This window comes from Nannospalax galili, unplaced genomic scaffold, assembly GCF_000622305.1.
Source record: "Nannospalax galili isolate Female #2095 unplaced genomic scaffold, S.galili_v1.0 scaffold1657, whole genome shotgun sequence".
Classification (NCBI taxonomy): Eukaryota; Metazoa; Chordata; class Mammalia; order Rodentia; family Spalacidae; genus Nannospalax; species Nannospalax galili.
In genome coordinates, this window is record NW_008339532.1 from 381460 (window position 1) to 404023 (window position 22564).

Below are 22564 nucleotides of genomic sequence, written 5' to 3' on the forward strand. Positions count from 1 at the left end.
GTAGCAGTCAAAGGCAGAGCCCTGGTTTACATAGTGAATTCTAGGCCAGCTGGGACTATAGGGAGACCCTGTTTCAAAGAATAAATAAAATTTTAAAGAAAAAAAATTTTTTTTTTTTTTTTTGAAGCAGGGTCTGCCTGTAGGCTGTCCTGGAACTCACTATGTAGACCAGGCTGGCCTTGAACTCACAGAGATCCGCCTGCCTCTGCCTCCTGAGTGCTGGGACTACAGGCGTGCACCACCATGCCTGGCTTTTAAGGAAATTTTTTAAAAGATCAGAATCACGGATGAAAAGCACAAAAATGAGAAGAATTTAGAATTGAACAGAAAGCAAGAAAGAAAACCATTTATGATTTGATAGCTTGAAACGTGAAGGCAGACCACGACTTTGATTTCATACCACATTTGTTTACTTCAGTTGATATACATTGGGTGACCCAATTTTTGTGTCATATTTTGCCTGCTTATGAATGACTATAGAAATCTGTGCATGTTGACATTTGTGGTTACAAGTAAATTTGAACAAGTAATTAGAAAATATATAAGGAATTAAATATGGCCAGAGGTAGTGGTACCCACCAACCTATAGTTTGAGGCTAGCTCGGCATAAGTAGCAAGACTATCTAAAAAGACCAGAAACTATATAGACTATTTACCAGCAATTGACTGTAAATAGTTCACCAGTGCGTGTGAAGTATTTTCTTAGGGAGATCATAATGTTTGGTTATAAAGCAAACCTCAGTACATTGGAAAAGATACATAAAGTATGTTCTCTGATCATGATGGAGTGAAATTCGCTATAAAGTGTATGCTGAGAATTCTCACCCCAACAATCATGATCTTTCCTGAATTTGTTTTTCAAACATGTTAATGTAAAGTTTTTTAATTCCTGTGTCTGCCTCTCAACTTCTATCTAACAATTGAAGTGTTTTACCTTATTCTTTTACCAAGCTTTTCCTTTTCTGAACCGTTTTCAAGTATGTTGCAGATATTCATGACTCTTTCTTGTGTTTATACCATTATGTAAAAGCAATAACATTTAAGGTGCAGTATAAAAGATCTCTTCTGTTGCACCTTTATTGGTTATGCTTAGCATACTTCATTTGTTAACCTATGGGGTGACTGAGGAATCAGAAACTTCAAGACAAAAAAATATGTTCATAGTCCATTTTTATTCAAAAAACTGAGCTGCAACACATTTGAATTCCTTGAAGGCCAAAAATGTGCACTTTTATTCTTCAGATTAATAAATAATTAGGACTAAGTTTTTTCAGGAGTTTTGGGGTTTATTTGTGTATTTTGAAACAGTCTTGCTACGTAGCCCAGACTTAGTCTCAAATTCATGCCCTTCTGTCTCAGCCCCCCAAGAAATGGGATTTTAGACATGTGCTACAGTGCCCAACTAGAAATAAATTTGTGTTGTCTTTTTAAATATATTATGTGTGTTGGGACTGGAGAGATGGCTCAGTGGTTAAGAGCACTGACTGCTCTTACAGAGGACCCGGGTTCGATTCCCACCACCCACGTGGCGTCTACAAACTGTCCTTAACTCCAGTCCCAGGGGAATCCAAAGCCCTCTTCTGACCTCAGCAGCATTTCATGACACGGGTGCAGTCACATACATGCAGGCAATACACTCATACACATAAAATAAAAATAATAAAAAATAATAAATAAAATATTTAAATATATATATTATGTGTGCACTAAAGGTTATAAAGTGCTGCTAAAAAAGCAAATATCTAAATAAATGGGTCTGGGGTTGTAGCTTACTGTAGTATATTTATGTGATATGCATGAGGTCATGGGCTCAGTCTTCAGTTTTTTAAAAAACAAAAATCTAGGAACTGGAGAGATGGTTCAGTTGGTATGAGTTCTCAGCACCTACATGGCAGCTAACAACCATCTAACTTCAGTTCCAGGGGCTCCAACACCTTCTTCTGGCTTCTGGGGCCATTCCACGCATATGGTGCACTTACATTCACATAGCAAAACACCTATACACACAAAGTAAAAATAAGTAAGTAAAATGTAAATAAATGTTATGACTCCATGTTCATGGATCAGAAAATTTCATATTAGGATGATAATACGTGCTGGCATGATATCATCCTGCTCATCTGTTTTGAGGATAGGTAAATGAGCACTCTGAGGCCTCAGAACTATCTTTTTGGCTTTGAGCTAAAGACTGACAAAGATGAAATGAGCACCACCTATCATTAAGAACGGAGTTTAGAAGCTGGTGCAAAAGATGAGTTAAACATTGTTGAGGCAGAGGCAGTGAGTTATGAAGGCAGTCCAATTAAAGTAACACTGGCAACTTTGAAAATGTCTGTACAACCAACAGTCTCCCTTGGGGGATTTGAAATTATACCACTTATTATTATCTTAAGATAGAAGTGTGGTTCGGGGTCTGTACATATTAGTGGACAGTACCTAGTAACTGTGGAGGAAGTTGTAGAGTCAGAAGATGAAGAGGAGGAAGATGTAAAACTCTTAAGTATATCTGGAAAGTGATCTGTCCCTGGAGGTGGTAACAGGGTTCCACAGAAAAAATAAAACTTGCTGATGAAGAAGAAGAAGAAGAAGATGATGATTTTGATGATGAGGAAACTGAAAAAAAAAACTCCAGTGAAGTAGTCTATCCTAGATAATCCAACCAAAAATGCACAAAAATCAAACCAGAATTGAAAAGACTTAAAACTATCAACACTAAGATCAGAAGGTCAGGAATCTTTCAAAAAACAGGAAAAATCTCCTAAACCACTAAAAGGACCTAGTTCTGTAGAAGACATTAAAGCAAAAATGCAAGCAGGTATAGAAAAAGTACATTGAACCGTCCTGGGCACTATGGGTAAATTAAACCTAAAGATAGGGGAAGAGGAAAAGGAGAAATAAATATAGTCCATTCTGAGTATCATCAGCAGTCCAGACTCTGAAATCTTCTATTTTAATCTCAATCCCCTTTCCTGATTGCCACCCATACCCCCTTGCAGGCTGGAAGCACTCTTGATCTCCTAAAGCATTTTTCTTTCTTTTAAAAAATTTTTTTTAATTTATTTTTTTTATGTGTATGAGTATATTGCCTGCATGTGTGTAAGTACACCCGTGTTGTCCAGTGTTGTCCAGTGCCTGTGGAGGTCAGAAGAAGGCATTTGATTCCCCCAGAACTGGAGTTAGGGATGGTTGTTAGCCATCAGGTGAGCTCAAGAGCAGCCAGTAACCGCTAAGCCATCTCTCCAGCCCCTAAAAGTATTTTTCTCTGATTCAGTGAACTCCTTTTTACTACTTGTACATATACCTCATCTCTGACCATGTTTTAATTACCTTTGCATTTCCTTTAGCCACTCAATATTTTTCTCTTTTTTTTTAAATTTTTTTGTCTTTTTGAGACATGGTCTCTCTGTAACCCCAGCTGGCCTTGAACTCACAGAGATCCCCCCACCTCTGCTGGGATGAAAGGCATGCGCCACCATACCCAGCTTCAATAAGCATTTGAATGAATGAAAAAAAAAGATGATAATATGCCTCAGATGGTTCTGCAATCCTCAACTTTTCAAAACTACAACTTCTTTGCTTTCAGAAATTGATGAATCCTATTTGAGGTGTGTATTTAACTTGTCTTAATAGTGATAGAATATAGCCCTGGGAGTGGTAATTTGTTGTTTGAGACAAGGTTTCACTCTTCAGCCCTGGTTGACTTGGAACTCATGATATAGGCTAGGCTGGCTTGGAATTTGCAGTTTCTCTTTCCTCTGTCTCTTAAGTTTTGGGATTAGAGTTATGCACCAACATATCCTTCAGAAAGATTTAGATATTTATAAGGAAGTTTCACTCTACTGTTAATAAAGATATAAACATTATATAGTATGAGCTAGGCGTGGTGGCAAACACCTTTGATCCCCCGCACTCGGGAGGCAGAGGCAGCCTGTTATACATAGTGAGTTCCAGTACAGTGGAACTTCCTTATAAATGTCTCATCCTTTCTTTTTAGTAATTTGGTATATTGTTTGTGTCATATTACTCATTGGGAAAATAAAGTTACAGAACTAATTCTTGCCTTGCTTATTATTAAAGAAGTTAACCAAAGATAGAAAATATTATACAGAAGTTTTACTTCACAAAGCAAAATTTCAGAAAAATGACTGTTTCTTAATTATCTCATTTTTGATAGATTGCAAAGGTGGACTGCAAGGAAATACTAGACATCATATGTAATTTGGAATCTGAGGGTCAGGATAACACAGCTTTTGTTCTTTGTACAACTTATCTTACCCAGCAACTCCAAACGGCAAGTGTATATTGTTCTTGGTAAGTACATTTAGTTTGTATCCACGTTGTTGTTATATACCATATAGCTTAGCATTTAGAGTTTGTGTCAAATTTAAGTCCTAACAAATGATGATGTGAGTCAAGTCTTACCAGTGAAATCATTTAAATAAAAATATGGTTTAATGTAGTCAAGAAAAAGTAAGAAGTTCCTTCTGTTTGTCCTGTGGATAGCCCATGGCTCCAGTAGATGTCTTCCTTGATGAGAAAATTACGTCAATATGAAACAAATAGGTATTAGATTATTTTCCCTTAATATTTATCAGTATCTTCTGGTAGTAACTTACCCTTTTTATTTGGAAACTGACTAGTGAAAAGATCAAATTATCTAGGTTTCTAGAGAAAATTTGCATTAGAAAAGGAAATCCCTTTGGGTTATCATCTATTTTACAACTTTGATATCATGTAGTTGCATTGTATTACTTGGATTTGCTTCCATTTGTATCTTATTTGTCTATAGAGTGTTTAGTTACTAAAAATAGAAGTAGGAAGCATACCTATGGTTCCTTAGTTCTACTATTTAGGTCTGTTTAGAGCAGAGGAACAAACTTGAATCACAGGGAACTTCTAATGTATAAGAAGTGTCAGATTAGTGAGCTGGATAATGCTGTGGATGTAGAGAAGAGGCACACCTCAAACCCGAGTGGTTAAGAGAGGGGCCAGGCGTGGTGGCACATGCCTTTAATCCCAGCACTTTGGAGGCAGAGGCAGCTGGATCTCTGGATCTCTGGTCTACATAGTAAGTTCCAGGCCAGCTGGGGCTACAGGGAGACCCTGTGTCAAAAACAGCCCCTCCTCCCCCACAAAAAAGAGAGGAGCCAGGGAGGAAGTAGCATGAATGGGGCTGGATTTGCATGAAGGGAAGCCCTGTGTATTTCTGAACTTAAAGGTTTTGTTCATAGGAAAACCCTTTTTCCTATGTAAAGCCTTTTGTGTACTTGGGGCTTAGTTGATCTCCCTCTGGAGCTCCTTTGTCTATTTGCATAGTTTTATTTTTACTGATATTTTGAATATTACTGTATTTCTTTTTGTGTATATATATATTATGTTGAAATATTATTTGATTTATCGCACCCAAACTTTATAATAACATTGAACAGATGACATAGTAGAGAATCGTAGTGACCATAGAAATCTTGTGAAAGCTCTCAAGGCTTTAGTTGTAAAGCACAAGCCTCCACTTCCCAAGTGTATGGCATGACTGGTTTATTCAGACTTCAGTCATGCTAAGCAAGCACTCCACCAACTAAGGTACATCCCCAGCCCTTGAACGTTTGCTTTTTTGACACAGTCTTCTATCATTAAGTCTACTATACCCTAGTTATATGTTCTGTGAACTAGGAAATAGAGGAGTAAGGGCTCCATGTGTCTTAAAATAATCATTGTAGGCATTTTGCTAGGAAACAAACAAACAAAAAGTTGGTAAAATAGTTTGTTAAACAGCACTAAGATTGTGTTTTATCATTAAATCAAGAATTAAGGGTTTTTATCCCCCACTACTAGAAATCTAGAAATTAGAAGGTTTTTGTGCTGGGCATGTTGGCACATGCCTTTAATCCCAGTACTTGGGAGGCAGGAGCAGGTGGATCTCTGAGTTCAAGGTAAGCCTGGTCTATACAGCAAGCTCCAGGCCAGCTGGGGCTACAGGGAGACCCTGTCTCAAAAAAGACCAAAAAAAAGTTAGTTTTTGTTTTTTTAGTTTTTGTGTTTTTTTTTTCTTTATATGTGAGTGTTTACTTACATGTATGTATGTGCACCACATGCATACCTGGGTGCATATGGAGGCCAGAAGAGTGTGTGAGATCCCATGGAAATAGGAGAGTTAAGGATGGTTGTCAGCTGCCATGTGGGTGCTGGGATTGAAACCTGGGTCTTCTGCAAGAACAGCCATGTTCTCAACTGCTGAGCCACCTCACCAGCCCCTCAAGCATCATATCTATATACTATATAGACATATATCTAGATTTTTTTATTAAAAATTAAAGTCATTTATAGAACATTGAGCCATTCATCTCTCTAGCCCTAGATTCTGAATTTTTTTTTTCTTTTCTTATTTTTAACGATGGAAACAAAATTGATACTAAAACTTTTGGGAGAACCACTTGTTCTTGCTTGTCTTGTATCGCTCTTCAAACTTGACCTTGGCCTCACGTCTGGCTTTGTGTTTCAGAGCTGGGTCTCTAAAGACATCCTTGTTGACCAGTTTTGTCCAAGGGGATGTCCACAGAATACCTGGTGGGCATGAAGTGATTGTAGTAATAGACTTTAACGAAAGACTTGATCTTTGACCCCTTGGCGATTTTCTTCTTGCTCATGGCAGCCATCACTTTCTGGGGATAGCGGTCAATTCCAGCCACCAGAGCATGGCTGTAAGGGTGGTCTGAGGTGCCATCATCAATGTTCTTCACAATGACGGCTTTGCATACAGAGTAGCGTCCAGCTAGGACCAGCACCACCTTCCCGGGTTTCATGAACTTGCCCATTTCAGTAGCAACCAGCAGAAAGCGATTCTGAATATTTTTTTTAAATACATCCACAAGGCTGGAGAGATGACTCAGTAGTTAAGGGTACATGCGTTTGGTTCTCAGCACCCATATGGTGGCTAACAACCATCTATAATTCCAGTTCTAGGGGATCTAATGCCCTCTTCTCCCCTCCATGGGCATTGCATGACACAGGTGCACTTATATACATGCAGGCAATACACTCATACATATAAGATACAAATGATAAATAAGCCGGGCGTGGTGGCACACGCCTTTAATTCCAGCACTTGGGAGGCAGGAGGCAGGCAAATCTTTGTGAGTTCGAGGCCAGCCTGGGCTACATAGTGAGCTCCAGGACAGCTGGGGCTACAGGGAGACCCTGTCTAAGAAGACAAAGAAAAACCCAAAAACAAATAATAAAATTCCTTTTTTTCTTTTTCTTTCATTCTTTTTTTTTTTTTTCCCCTTTGCTTGTTGGGACAGGAGCTTACTCTGTAGCCCAGGCTGGACCCAAACTCAAAGTACTTCTGTTTCTGCTTCCCAAATGCTAGGATTGCAGGTGTGAGCCACCACACCCAGCTCAGTGAACCAGGGACTGACCAGTTGGTTCAGTGTGCTGGCCAACATGCCCCAGGAACTCTCCTGCCATCTCCCCAACCTCACATGCAGTGTTTTAGTGTTTTGACACCGCCTCCCTTTTACAGTGGCCAATTATTTTTCCCTTTACTCAGCCACCATTCACAGGAACACATGTGGACAGCTGTAGGATTAATGTTCCCCTGCAGCAGGAAGGGATTAATAAGGATTTCCTTTTTGCCTCTTCAAAAATAGAGAGGAAATCTGTGTCATTTCACACTTTGTTAAGAGTAAGCTGCTTCTAAGCAATTCAAAGAGAAAGAGAATGTTTTTAAAACCCTCTCCTTGTTTTCAAATGTTTCTTGGTAGGGGGTGTGAGGTATTGGATTTTGAGATAATCACCACATAAAACAATGAGTTTAAAAACATTAATATCAGGGATGGAGAGATGGCTCAGCTGTTAAGAACACTGGTTGTTCTTGCAGAAGACCTGGGTTCGTATCCCAGCACCCACATGGCAGCTAACAACTGTCCATAACTCCAGTTTAATCTCAGAAATTCTGTTCAAATAATAGTATTTTGTTATACTGTAACATTTTTGTTTTTAAAACTTTAATTTTACAAGTACTACTAGTGTTATGCCTGCATGTATGTAAGTTCACCCTCATCATGAAGTGCCCTCAGAGGGCATTGGATCCCCTAGAACTTGAGTTACAGACTGTTGTTAGCTACGATGTGGGTGCTGGGATTCAAATCTAGGTCCTCTGCAAGAGCAGCCAGTGAGTGCTCTTAACCACTGAGCCATCTCTCCAGCCCTTTTGTGTGTGTGTGTGTTTAAGATAATGGGACATATGGTACTTGTTTAGAAAAGAAATATTTTATTTTAACCCTAAACTTTTAGTCCACACCTGTCATCCCAGCATTTAGGGCTCTGAGGGAGAGTTTGCCTTGAGCTTGAGGCCAGCCTGGACTGTATAGTAAGAACGCATTTTGAAAAACAAAATCAAAATTAATTATTAAGTGATATTTTGGTAATAGGTATATCAAGATTCTAAAACATTTGATAACAAAGTAACTATATTATGGGCGCGTGGGTTTCGCGGAGCGCCAGCTGCTGGCTGGCGCCTGTCTCTCCCGTGCCGCTGGGGCGGGTCCCGCGCGCCACGTTGCTGGGGTGCACGCGTGTCACGCACCGCGTTGCTGAGGCTCTCCGCGACTACTGGATGCTGGCGACTCTACTGAACGCTGCGTTTCCAGGCAGGTTCCGTCCCAATCTACCGAGCACTCCCTCAGGGTTCGAGGTCCGTCAGCTGCCGGGTCAAGAGGGGAGGGGCGGGATGGCGAAAGCAGGGTCTCCGCCGAGTCGTTGTTTACGAAGAGACAGCCCTCTCCGCAGAGACTGGATCGTAGGCAGTAAGACACAGAACTCAGCTCAGTCAGACTCAGTGGCACAGCTCCTTTATTCAGTGACTCAGCTCGGCTCCAGGTGTTAGTGATTCAGCTCCGATTTATTGAGGGGAAACCAGGATACTTATACTGTGTGGGCAGTGGTAAAAGCCTTAATTGATAGGTACTTTTAGGATGCCCTATTTACATGTGGTGGTGGGCTCCTGCCAGGCTGTCAGACAGTGCCTGAAAAATCACACAGGAAAACCTGGCAGTTTCAGAGCCAGAGGCCATGTTTCTGTGATGGCTACTTCAAAGATGAGTCAGGAAGAGAGTGGGAAGGTGCCCTGCTGATAAAAGGAGTCTCTGCATATAACGCTGAGCCCGTGGGCTATCCGGACATGGAGAGACTGCTACTTTACACAGCAGGGGTCCCCAACACTATATCACCCAGAATATATATTTATTTTATGTATATGAATGTTTTGCCTGTGTTTATGTAAGTACACCTATTTATGCAGTGCCTGTGGAGGCCAGAAGAGGGTGTCAGATGCGCAGAATAGGAGTTACAGGCAGTTGTTAGCTGCCATGTGTGTGCTGGGAACTGAACCTGGTCCTCTGCAAGAGCAGTCAGTGCTCTTAACTGCTGATCCATCTCTCCAGCCCCCTAAGGAAATATTCTTTAGTGACATTTACAAATCGTAATAAATATTTTAACTTTACAACACTCACCAAACTGTCACTCCTTTTCTTTTTAAAAATAATTTTATTATTTTATTTTTATGTGTATGAGTGTATCACCGCATGTATATAGGTGCACCTGTGTTGTGCAGTGCCTACAGAGGTCAGAGGAGGGGGTCAGATCCCCTGGGACTGGATTTGCAGATGGTTGTTAGCCATGTGGATGCTGGGAATTGAACCCTGTCCTCTGTAAGACCAGCCAGTACTTTTAACCACTGAGCCATCTCTCTAGCCCCAACCATGCTGGGACTAAAGGCAAGCGCCACCATGCCTGGCCTTCATGCTGTTATTCTTAAAAGGTATATCACTTGGCTTATTAATTAACCCTGCCCACCCCATATGATTTTCAGCTATCTGAAAAAAAAAAAATCAAGAAAGAGTACAGGAATGAGCACCCTATGGGTAGCCAGCAGTGACAAGAGGAGCCAGGCATTTGAGAAAGCTATATTGGTATATAATTTACTGCTGCAACTTCGAAAATAAAGTCATACACTTGAACCTTAAACTTCCATTGTTTTTGGTTAGTGTTTGATAAACTGGCCTTTGCCCTCGGTATCATTTCTGAACTTAAATTTTTTTGTTAATATTTTATTATTTTAATTTTATGTGTATGCATGTATTGCCTGCATGTGTGTAAGTAAGTGCACCCATGTCATGCAGTGCCTAAGGAGGTCAGAAGAGGGTATCAGAGTCTCTTGGAACTGGAGTTATGGGCAGTTCTTAGCTGCCATGTGGGTGCTGGGAATCGAACCCAGGTCCTCTTTAAGAGCAGTCAGTGCTCTTAACCACTGAGCCATCTCTCCAGCCCGCTGAACTTAAATTTCATATGTTGAAATTTGTCTCTTTTAAATTTTTTTAGATTTATTTATTTTTATGTGTATGTGTGTGTTTACTTACATGAGTTTATATGTACCCTATTTGTCCAGGTGCTCTCAGAGGCCAGAGGGTGTTGGATGCCCTGGGTTGGAGTTATAGGTAGTTATGAGCCACCTGATATGCTTGGAACCCTTAACTACTGAGCCGGCTCTCCAGCCTCACATTTGTTCCTTGAAGTATTTACAGACCTGTTTCTTCCCTAGCTAGACTATGATATACCAGGTTTGTGCATGCAATTTATTACACAGTTGTATCCCCAACACCCAGTGAAGTCCAGTGTGCTTTATTTAGCTTAATTTTATAAGGGGGGGAAAAAACCATGAGAGTAAATTTTAAGTTTTTATCATTCTTTAATTCTACAAAATTTTCTTTGTGGAATTTTAAATACCTAAATCAAAACTAGACCCTTCCCTCCCCTTCTCTTTCCTGTAGCCTTTAATCCCAGCACTTGGGAGGCAGAGGCAGGTGGATCTTTGTGAGTTCCAGGCCAGCTGGGGCTCCAGGAAGACCCTGTCTCAAAAAGACCAAAAAAAAAAAAAAAAAAAAAAAAAAAAAAAAAAAAAAAAGTCTAAATAAAGCAGTCTTGTGAGTGAAAATGAATAGTTGACTGGACTTGTTGCTACATATCTATAATCCCAGTACGCAAAAGGCAGAGTCAGAAGGATGAAGTTTCAGTACAACCTGGGTTACATACTGAGTTCAAAACTTGTCTGAGATACATAGTTGGACTCTGTCAAAACGAAGATTGGGGTATATAATTCCCAGCATACATAAGATCCTTGGTTTAAATCCAACACTGTGGAGAAAAAAGAGAAAAAGAAGTCAGTCCAATTGCCTTGGCTGGCAGCTATTTCCAAAGCTGGTCTGTCTCACACCTTACTCACTTTTATTTTGGGATATTATATTAATTTCATCTCTAAATGGGTGCTTGGGTAGGTGGGTGAATGGGTGATAATAGATAGGTAATTAGCCAGGCAGGTATGGTGGTCCACACCTTTAGTCCCAGCACTTGGGAGGCAGAGGCAGGCAGATCTCTGTGGGTTCGAGGCCAGCTGGAGCTACAGGGAGACCTTGTCTCAAAAAGACCAAAAAAAAAAAAAAAAAAAAGAACCACAGAAAAAAGGAATAGATGTTTGGTTGTGTTGCAGTTTTCATACAACATAATTTGGTAGTATTCCGATCTCCTCCCCTCTCCTCACCCCACATCCTCTTGCTGCCCCAGTCCAATTTAATGTACTTTATTATGTATGTGATATAACCTATAGAGTCTGATTTGTGTCCCCGAATGTCCTTCAGTGTGGGTCCCATATGTTTTCTTTTTTTAATTTAATTTTTTTTAATGTATATGAGTGTATTGTGTGCATGTGTGCATCCATGTCGTGCAGTACCTTCAGAGGTCAGAAGAAGGTGTAGAATTCCCTGGAACTGGAGTTAGGGATGGTTGTTAGCCACCATCTAGGTGCTAGGACTCGATCCGGGTCTCCTGCAAGAGCAGTCAGTACTTTTACCCACTTAACCAACTCTCCAGCCTCCCATTTACAGTTTTTAAGCCTGGAATTTATATTCTACTTCCCACAATAATCTGTATGTTAATAGCAATATGGGGTATCAGGGTTTTAAACCTGACTTGCCAAAAGTAATGTGAGGTTTTTGATTTTTTTTAATATTTTATTTTTATTTTATGGGTATGAGTTTTGCCTGAATGGATGTCATGCAGTCCCCTTGCAGGCCAGAAGAGGGCATCAGAGCACCTGGAACTTGAGTCACAGATGGTTGTTAGCTGCCATGTGGGTGCTGGGAACTAATCTAGGTTCTCTGGCCCCATGGGGTTTGTTGTTGTTGTTTCTTTTCTTTTTTTTCCTTTGGAATTTTTGAGACAGTGTCTCCCTGTAGACCAAGCTGTCCTGGCTCTGGCGCCAGGGATTAATAAAGGTATATGCTGCCATAGGCAACCTGGCTTTAAGTTTTATTTATTTTTTATTTTATGTGTATGAGTGTATTGCCTGCATGCATTCTTGTTGCATAATGCTGGCAGAAGTCAGAAGATGGCATTGGAGCCTCTGGAACTTGAGTTACAGATTGTTAACCGCCAAGTGAGTGCTAGGCATCAAACCCCCAGTTCCTCTCTTAACCACTGAGCCATCTCTCCAGCCTGGTGGTTTTTTTTTGAGGGGGGGAGGTTCTTTTTGAGACAGGGTCTCCCTGTAGCCCCAGCTGACCTGGAACTCGCTATGTAGACCAGGCTGGCCTTGAACTCACAAAGATCTGCCTGCCTCTGCCTCCTGAGTGCTGGGATTAAAGGTGTGCGCCACCACGCCCAGCATCTTCCTTTGAGCTCACAATTCATTCTGTCCTTGTTTTCCTTCAAGTTTTCGTTTGAGGGTTTTTTTACTCATTAATAATCCCTTCTAGTTTTTCTTTGCTTTCATAATGAATATTTGTAGAAATTCTGTTATAGCCTGTTTAGCATAGATGGTTCCATCCCAGCAGAGAAAAGAAGATACATGGACTCTAAATATCTAATACCTACCTTAAAAAATACTTCGGACGGGCGTGGTGGCACACACCTTTAATCCCAGCACTCTGGAGGCAGAGGCAGGAAACAACTCATTAAATCAGTACATTAAATCTCTGTGAGTTGGAGGCCAGCCTGGTCTACATAACAAGTTCCAGGGCAGCTGGGGCTACAGGGAGACCCTGTCTCAAAAAAAAAAGACCCCCCCCCCAAAAAAAAAACTTCGAAGAGCACCCACATGGCAGCTCCCAACCATCTCTAACTGAAGTTCCGGAATCCAAGCTCCTCTTCTGGCCTCCTGAGAGACCAGCCATGCTATTTTACTTAATAAGTAACTAAACATTCAAAACCACTGGCCTAACTAGCAGCAGGAAACAACTCATTAAATCAGTACATAGAAGTGTGTCATTGGGTATATATTAGCTGCATAGATTTCCGTAGTAGTGTAGCAATGTTAATGATTATTGCTCAGTTGTTTAGGGACAAGTTTTAATCAGTCTGTATAACTCATTACCAATGTAAAGGTTAAACCCTTTTAGAACAGGGCCATCTAAATAAGTTTGTTGTTATTGTTTTTAATGTCATCATAAAGGAAATAGTTTTCTTTTTATCCTTCCTCAGACATAAAGAAGAAAGAAATCACGTGGTGGCCACTCCTTTAGTACCTGCACTCAGAAGGCGCAGGCAGGTGGATCTCTGTGAGATCTACATAGTGAGTTCCAGGCCAGCTTTGGATTCAGGGAGACCTGTCTTAAAAAAAAAAAAAAAAAAAAGAAGAAGAAGAAGAAGAAAAGAAGAAGAAGAAGAAGAAGCAGCAGCAGCAGGGGAATCAGAACTTTTAGGGAGAATTCTTACAATATTACTTGTTTTTAGGAGGCGCTCATGACAATTTCAGATAGCTTTTCATTTGGTTTTTGTTGTTATTGTCAGCTTACTTTCATTAATTAAAAAATGAGGTAGGGCAAGAGTAGGGCAGCAAATACCAGTTAAATATTTTAATGCAATCTTTTTTCTTTATAGGGAGCTGACTCTCTTTTGGAGTAAACTGCAAAGAAGAATTGACCCTTCTTTGGAAACTTTTTTGGAGCGCTGTCGGCAGTTTGGTGTCATAGCTAAAACACAGCAGCATTTGTTCTGCCTGATTAGAGTTATACAGACTGAAGTGAGTAGTTGATGTTTTCTGTGCTGAACGTGGCTGCAGACAACCAATGAGTGGCACCTCTTCAGGGAATTTCTATTGGATAAAGGAAATTCTAAAATTATGAAATTGGCCATTTCTGGCTGTTTTTGCAGATTGACCTTTTAAGGATCCACAAGTTTTGGGTTGGCTTTTTTTTCTTTTTCTTTTTTTTTTTTTAAGTTTTTTGATGTATTAATTTTTACTTTATTTGTATGTGTTTTGCCTACATTAATGTAAATGCACTCATTTCATGCAATGCCTGTGGGAGTCAGAACAGGGCAGCAGGTCCCTTGGAACTTGAGTTATGGACACTTGTTATCTGCCATGTGGGTGCTGGGAACCCAGGTCTTCTATCAGAGCAGCCAGTGCTCCTAACCATCTCTCCAGGCACCCCCTACCACCCCCCGTTTTTTGTTTTGAGACAGGATCTTCCTGTAGCCACCAAAGACCTGGAACTTGATATGTGCACCAGGCTGACCTCCATCTCACAGGCATCTACCTGTGTCTGCCTCCCGAGTTCTGGTATTAAATATATGTGCCACTAAGCCCAAGGAGATGTGGTTTTATTAATATAGTTCATGCTATTTAGCCCTGGTCACCAGTAATCCTCCTTCCTCAGCCTCCCAAGTCCTGGAATTTTAGGCATGTGCCAAGAACTCTAGACGTTTTGAGATGTTAAGATAGCTTTTTTTTTTTCTGGTATTAAATATATGTGCCACTAAGCCCAAGGAGATGTGGTTTTATTAATATAGTTCATGCTATTTAGCCCTGGTCACCAGTAATCCTCCTTCCTCAGCCTCCCAAGTCCTGGAATTTTAGGCATGTGCCAAGAACTCTAGACGTTTTGAGATGTTAAGATAGCTTTTTTTTTTGAGACAGGTTCTCTCTGTAGTCCCAGCTGGACTTAAACTCACAGAGATCTGTGTCACCACACCCAGCTAAGGTGTTAAAGTGTCTTAACAGAAGTTTATGTATTGTTTTTAAAAAATAGTTAGCTAGTTTTATATTTTTTTTTATGTGTATGAGTGTATTGCCTGTAAGTGCACCCGTGTCATGCAGTGCCTGCAGAGGTCAGAAGAGGGCGTCGAATCCCCTGGAACTGGAGTTAGGACAGTTTTTAGCCACCTTGTGGGTGCTGGGAATTGAACCCTGGGTCATCCTCTGCAAGAGTAGTTAATGCTGTTAACCACTGAGCTAACTCTCCAGCCCCAATATAATACCTTTATATATGAAAAAATGACTTTTGCTTCCTCTTTTACTTACAGGCACAAGATGCTGGTATTGGGGTGTCGATTTTACTATGTGTCAGAGCTCTTCAACTCAGATCGAGTGAAGATGAGGAAATGAAAGCTTCAGTGTGTAAAACAATTTCCTGTCTTTTACCAGAAGATTTGGAAGTGAGGCGTGCCTGTCAGCTTACAGAATTCCTAATTGAGCCCAGTTTAGATGGATTTAATATGTTGGAAGAACTATATTTGCAACCAGATCAAAAATTTGATGAAGAAAACGCACCAGTTCCAAATTCTCTCCGATGTGAGCTCTTACTAGCTTTAAAAGCCCACTGGCCTTTTGATCCTGAATTTTGGGATTGGAAGACTTTGAAACGACACTGCCACCAACTCCTAGGACAAGAAGCCTCAGATTCTGATGATGATTTAAGTGGTTATGAAATGTCTATTAATGATACAGATGTGTTAGAGTCTTTTCTCAGTGACTATGATGAAGGTAAAGAAGATAAACAATATAGAAGAAATTTGGGAGATCAGCATAAGGAAAAAAGAGACAAAAAACCCATTGGTTCTTCTGAAAGATACCAGAGGTGGCTTCAGTATAAGTTTTTCTGTTTATTATGTAAGCGGGAATGTATAGAGGCCAGAATTCTTCATCATTCTAAGATGCACATGGAAGATGGAATTTATACCTGTCCAGTTTGTATCAAAAAATTCAAGAGGAAAGAACTGTTTGTTCCACATGTGATGGAACATGTTAAAATGCCACCAAGCAGAAGCAGCTCTAGAAAGAAATTACTGTTAAAAGGCTCTCAGAAGGGTATTTATCCCAAGAGTCCCTCTGGAAGTGTGGAACAGGATCAGTCATTGAGTGAACAAGCCAAGGGAGAGTCTCATGAATATGTCACATTCAGCAAATTAGAAGATTGCCACCTGCAAGACAGAGATTTGTACCCATGTCCTGGTACAGACTGTTCCCGTGTCTTTAAACAGTTTAAATACTTAAGTGTGCATCTTAAAGCTGAACACCAAAATAATGATGAAAATGCCAAGCACTACTTGGATATGAAAAATAGAAGAGAGAAGTGTACTTATTGCCGAAGGCATTTCATGTCTGCATTTCACCTGCGAGAGCATGAACAAGTCCATTGTGGTCCTCAGCCTTATATGTGTGTATCTATAGACTGCTATGCAAGGTTTGGATCAGTGAATGAACTACTTAACCACAAGCAAAAACATGATGATCTTCGTTATAAATGTGAATTGAATGGCTGTAATATTGTTTTCAGTGACTTGGGACAGCTTTATCACCATGAAGCACAACACTTTCGGGATGCATCCTACACATGTAACTTTCTTGGATGTAAAAAGTTCTATTATTCCAAAATTGAATACCAGAATCACCTCTCAATGCATACTGTTGAAAGTCCAAATGGGGAATTAAAGAAATCGCTGAAACTTGAGGACCTTGCATCCAGCGAGAAGCAGGATTGTGTGGACCAGCCCCATCTACTTGACCAAACTGATAAGTCACATTCACCTGAAGATCTTCTTTTCTGTGCAGGATCAGCTAGTTCTCAAATAGATACTGCAGAAAACCTGAAAGACAACAGTGACAGCAATTCTAGTGATCAGTTGAGTAACAGCTCCTCAGTTTCAATGAATGAAGAATTAATTGACACACTCGATCACTCCGAAACCATGCAGGATATATTACTATCTCATGAGAAAGTCTTTGTTCCCTCCAGTTTAAAGGGGAAATGTTCCAGTATGGCAGTTTGTTTTGATGGCACAAAATTTACCTGTGGTTTTGATGGCTGTGGTTCCACCTACAAAAATGCAAGAGGGATGCAGAAACATCTTCGGAAGGTACATCCATACCATTTCAAGCCGAAAAAAGTAAAGGCAAAAGACCTTTTTCCCTGTTTGGGTAATGAACATACTGACAAGTTTGATGCAGAACCTAAACCCAGCTCTGATACAAACAGTGACTCCCCAGATGAAGGTCTAGACCACAATAGTCATACTAAATGTAAACGAGAACATCAAGGTTATTCCTCAGAACCTGCCCCGTGTGCTTCTAAAAGGCCATGTACCGAGGATACCATGTTGGAACTTCTGTTACGTTTGAAACATTTAAGCTTGAAAAACTCAATAGCACATGGATCTTTCTCAGGGTCATTGCAAGGGTACCCATCCAGTGGTGCTAAGTCTCTTCAATCAGTTTCATCTTCTGTTTCAGATCTTAACTTTCAGAGTCAAGATGAAAATGTGCCAAGTCAATACCTTGCACAATTGGCAGCTAAACCTTTTTTCTGTGAGCTTCAAGGGTGCAAATACGAATTTGTGACCAGAGAGGCTTTATTAATGCATTACCTTAAAAAGCATAATTATTCAAAAGAAAAGGTCCTTCAGTTAAGCATGTTTCAGCATAGGTATTCCCCATTCCGGTGTCATATTTGCCAAAGGTCATTTACAAGAAAAACGCACCTTAGGATTCATTATAAAAATAAGCATCAAATTGGCAGCGACAGACCAACCCACAGACTGTTAGACAATGAGAAATGTGATCATGAAGGGCCATGCTCAGTAGACAGATTGAAAGGTGATTGTTCTGCACAGCTTGGTCCCAACAGTAACTCCGAGAAGCCACAGTGTCATTCTAAAAAGGATGAATGCAGCTCAGAAACAGACTTGGAGTCATCTTGTGAGGAAACAGAGAGTAAGACATCGGATATTTCATCACCAGTAGGCAGCCATAGAGAAGAGGGAGAGGGAAGAGAAGGGAGAGGTAGCAGGAGAACTGTTGCAAAAGGAAATCTGTGCTATATTTTGAATAAATACCACAAACCATTCCATTGTATCCATAAAACTTGCAACTCCTCGTTTACTAATCTAAAAGGCTTGATTCGCCACTACAGAACTGTACATCAGTACAACAAAGAACAGTTGTGCTTAGAAAAGGACAAAGCAAGAACCAAAAGGGAACTTGTAAAATGTAAAAAGATATTTGCTTGCAAATATAAGGAATGTAACAAACGCTTCCTGTGTTCCAAAGCTCTTGCTAAGCACTGTAGTGACTCTCATAACCTAGACCACATTGAAGAGTCTAAAGTGCTTTCTGAAACTGAATCTGCATCTGCAGCAAGGTTTTCTTGTAACCAGCCCCAGTGCCCTGCTGTTTTTTATACATTCAGTAAATTGAAACACCACTTGATGGAACAGCATAATATTGAAGGAGAGATACATTCAGATTATGAAATTCATTGTAATCTTAATGGCTGTGGCCAGGTTTTCACCCATCGCAGTAATTATTCACAGCATGTCTATTACCGACATAAGGACTATTATGATGATCTATTCAGAAGCCAGAAAGTAGCAAATGAAAGGCTCCTAAGGAGTGAAAAGGTGTGTCAGACAGCTCACACTCAGGAGCATGAGCTGAATCAGACTGCCAAGAGGCCATTTAATACTAAAACGAAAAAGTGTGGCTTAATCAAAGATAAGAAAGCGCCAATTAGTTTTAAAACAAGAGCTGAAGCCATCCACATGTGTGTTGAGCATTCTGAACACACACAGTACCCATGCATGGTTCAAGGATGCTTATCTGTGGTGAAGCTGGAAAGCAGCATAGTGAGGCATTACAAGCGTACCCATCAGATGAACAGTGCCTATTTAGAGCAGCAGATGGAAAACCTTGTTGTTTGTGTTAAGTATGGTACCAAAATTAAAGAAGAACCCCCTTTCGAAGTAGAGCCCTGTATAAAGAAAGAAGAAAATGCTAACTGTGAATCAGAGCACACAAAGCACAGCCATTCCCCAGGGGACAGTGGAGTGCCCCTCCAGAACACTGATTCCTCCTTCTCAAGCGAACAGGATGGTGGTCAGAAAGGGTGTACAGAAAGCAACCTGGTATTTGAGGCAGACACGTTGCTCTACAGGGGAACTTTGCAGTGCAACCATACTTCAGAAACCACTTCTCTGGAACAATGTAATATTCAGTCTCCTCCCTGTAAAATAGAAAATTCCATACCTAATCCCAGTGGGACTGAAAGTGGTACTTATTTAACAAGCTTCCAGCTGCCTTTACCAAGGATCAAAGAAGAACCCGGGCAGCAAAGTTCAGGGCAAGAAAACACTGTTAAAAATTCAACCCATGTCCCAAAAGAGAATACTAGGAAGCAGTCACAGTCCAGATCATTTGATTTGAAGACTTACAAACCTATGGGGTTTGAATCTTCATTCCTGAAATTTATTCAGGAGAGTGAAGAGAAAGAAGATGATTTTGATGATTGGGAGCCTTCAGAGCACTTAACACTGAGTACTTCCTCACAGCCCGGTAATGACTTAACAGGGAATGTTGTGGCAAACAATATGGTGAATGACCATGACCCTGAAGTTGACATACCTCATTCCTCCAGTGACTCTCCCATTCCTGAGAGCCTGGCTGCAGTCCAACCTCTAATAGTATCTGAAACAGCAGCAGTTCCTTCCTTGGAAAACCTGAGGGTTGTATTGGACAGAGCACTAACAGACTGTGGAGAGCTTGCCTTAAAACAGCTTCATTATCTTCGGCCAGTGGTTGTCCTTGAAAGATCGAAGTTTTCCACACCAATTTTAGATTTGTTTCCAACTAAGAAGACAGATGAGCTTTGTGTAGGAAGTTCCTGAATAGCAATTTTGTTTTAGAAACGACTAGCTCCAACACTGCAGCGTGGGGACAGTTGCCAATATGAACAAAGGCTGAGGAGCAGCCACACTGTTGTTTAAGGTAGAATAGGCTGTGTATTTACATGAATGTATAATATCTATGTCAGCAGTATTGGCTGAGTCCATTAGCTCTCAAGTTGGTTTATTGATTGGGTTTTTTGTTTGTTTGTTTGTTTATTAAAAAAAATGGAACTGTACTCTTGTTTGGTGCTAATTAATACATCAAAATATTCTGGGGCTTCCTTTTTCAAATTAAGTGTGCATGATTGTATATGGAACAGATATTAAGGTCCCAGGGTGGGAGGGCGAGGGAAAGGGATACAAAGTTCTTACTTGACTTGAATGTGCACCTGAGGGTGCTTTGTGTAATATATTGTACACTACAGCATCTTATATTTTTTGAGTTGAGTTTCAATAAATTACAGTTTTTCACCCATTTCCTGTTTACTCATAATGAGTTATGCCACGTGAGCTGCAGTCGCACTGGTACTTTCTGGACTGTGTACTCAGTGATTTTTACTGCAGTGATTTTTCTGTTAACTAAGCCGTTTACATGAAGATTCTTCTTGGATGACCCTTGTCTTGTGTTTTTTGTGGAAAGAAAATCCTGAGATTTTGAGCTATTATCCTTGGAATTCAAGATGGCTCCCCCAAAAAGGAGGTAGAGAAGTTTGTTGTGTAGACTGAGTGGAAGGTATGCCAAACAGCACGCAGAGCATAACAGATTCAGAGGCAGGTCCCCAGGAACCTCCAAATAATTGAATATACTGGCAAAAAAGATGCAATTATTGAAGAGATAAGGAATTTAGACACTTAGGAGGCAGAGGCAGGTGAATTTCTGTGAGTTCAAGCCGAGCCTGGTCTACGTAGCAAGTTTCAGGCCAACTGGGGCTACAGGGAGACCCTGTCTCAAAAAAAGACAAAAAAGAAAGTGCCAAGAACAGCTTACAGGCTGAGGCACTGCTGATTCTTTGGGGTCTTAAGCTCTGGGCTTCAGCTTCTTCATTGAAGAACTGAGGAGGCATGGGTCAGCATCTTGGAAGGTCTGTGATCTGGGCATACTACCTGTAGGTCTCCAAAAATTCCTCATGCAGGGCATGGTGAGGCACACCTATAACCTCAGCCTTCAAGAGGCCAGAGAAGTGGGTCTGTCCGCAGTGGAACTAATCCCCAGATTTCAGAATCCATCTGACAGTTCAAGTCCGTGTGATTCTGCAGTCACCTATTCCAATTGTCACAGCTTGCTTCATTTCATCTTTATTGAAGACTTTGTGTATATTGTCTAGAATAATGGGACTCATTACGTCATTCTCATGCATACATAAAATGTACTTTGTTCATAACCCTCTTGTCCCCTTCTCTCCTCCTGGCCTCCTTCCTCTTACCAGATAGTTTCCCATTGCGTCTTTTTTTATTCATTCATTTTTGGGTCAGGATCTTCCTGTGCACCCTAGGTTGGCCTTGAACTTGATGAACACCCTCCTTTCTTAGCCTCCCAAGTGTCAGGATCACAGGCATGTGCTACCATGCCTAGCTGATGTTTTCATTTTTTGAGACAAGATCTTATGTAGCCCAACCTGACTTACAGTTCCTTATGTAGCTGAGGATGATTTTGTTCTTCTGAACCTCTTACCTCTTTCTCCTGAGTGTTAAAATTACAGATGTGTGCCACCATCCCTATTTTCCAGCTAATGTTTTTGTTTTTTTTTTAATTCTTTTAAAGACATGGCCTTACTATGTAGACTTGGCTGCCCTGGAACTTTAGAGAACAGGCTCTCCTCAAATTTGGAGAGCTGCCTGCCTCTGCCCCTGGAGTGCTGGGAACCCACTATGTAGACCAGTCTGGCCTTGAACTCACAGTGATCCAATGCCTCTGCCTCCTGAGTGCTGGGATCAAAGGCCTGTGCCACACTGCCCAGCCACAGGTTTTTTTTTTTTTAATATTTTATTTTTGAGAACTCTGTTACTGATTTCCATAGTGGCTGAACTAATTTAAATTACCACCAACAGTGTGTGGCGGTTCCTTTTACCCAACATCTTCACCAGCCTTTATTTATTTATTTATTTATTTATTTATTTATTATTTTTCTCTTTTTGAGACAGTGTCTCCCTGTAGTCCAGCTGGCCTGGAACTCACTATGTAGACCAGGCTGGCCTGGAATTCCCAGAGATCCGCCTGCCTCTGCTTCCAGAGTGCTGGGATCCAAGGCGTGGGCCACCATACCCGGCTTGTTTTTACTTTTGATAATAGAGATTTTTGACTGAAGTGGGATGGAATCTAGGTGCCATTTTGATTTGTATTTCCTCAGTGGCTAAAGGTGTTAAACACTTTTTTCATGTAATTATTGGTCATTTGTATTTTCTAGAATGAGCTGTTAAAGTCAGTTACCATTTTATTGAGTCTTTTGTTCCTTTGATTAGTTTTTATTATATTTTTTAAAATTTCTTTACACTGGATATTAATCCCCCATTGAAAGGAGTTGCTGGCAGAGATTTTTCTCTTGTTCTCTAGGCTGCTTTTTCACTCTGGTAATTT

General features: G+C 40.6%; 1 protein-coding gene and 2 pseudogenes across 2 annotated transcripts in view; 2 read left to right on the forward strand and 1 right to left on the reverse strand.

Annotated features, from left to right (window-relative positions):
• Rlf (rearranged L-myc fusion) overlaps nucleotides 1-20225 on the forward strand; it is a 90604-nt gene extending 70379 nt beyond the window's left edge. For both annotated transcript variants that reach the window (XM_008834273.3, XM_029564107.1), the window contains 3 exons: nucleotides 4175-4311; nucleotides 13930-14071; nucleotides 15355-20225. In XM_008834273.3, coding sequence (XP_008832495.1) covers nucleotides 4175-4311; nucleotides 13930-14071; nucleotides 15355-19989 — 4914 coding nt within the window. In that variant the 3' untranslated portion in view covers nucleotides 19990-20225. The remainder of the gene's footprint in view (nucleotides 1-4174; nucleotides 4312-13929; nucleotides 14072-15354) is intronic.
• Nucleotides 2031-2979, forward strand: LOC103735143 (annotated as a pseudogene).
• On the reverse strand, nucleotides 6109-6868 carry LOC115070592 (annotated as a pseudogene).
• Nucleotides 20226-22564: the final 2339 nt, after the last annotated feature.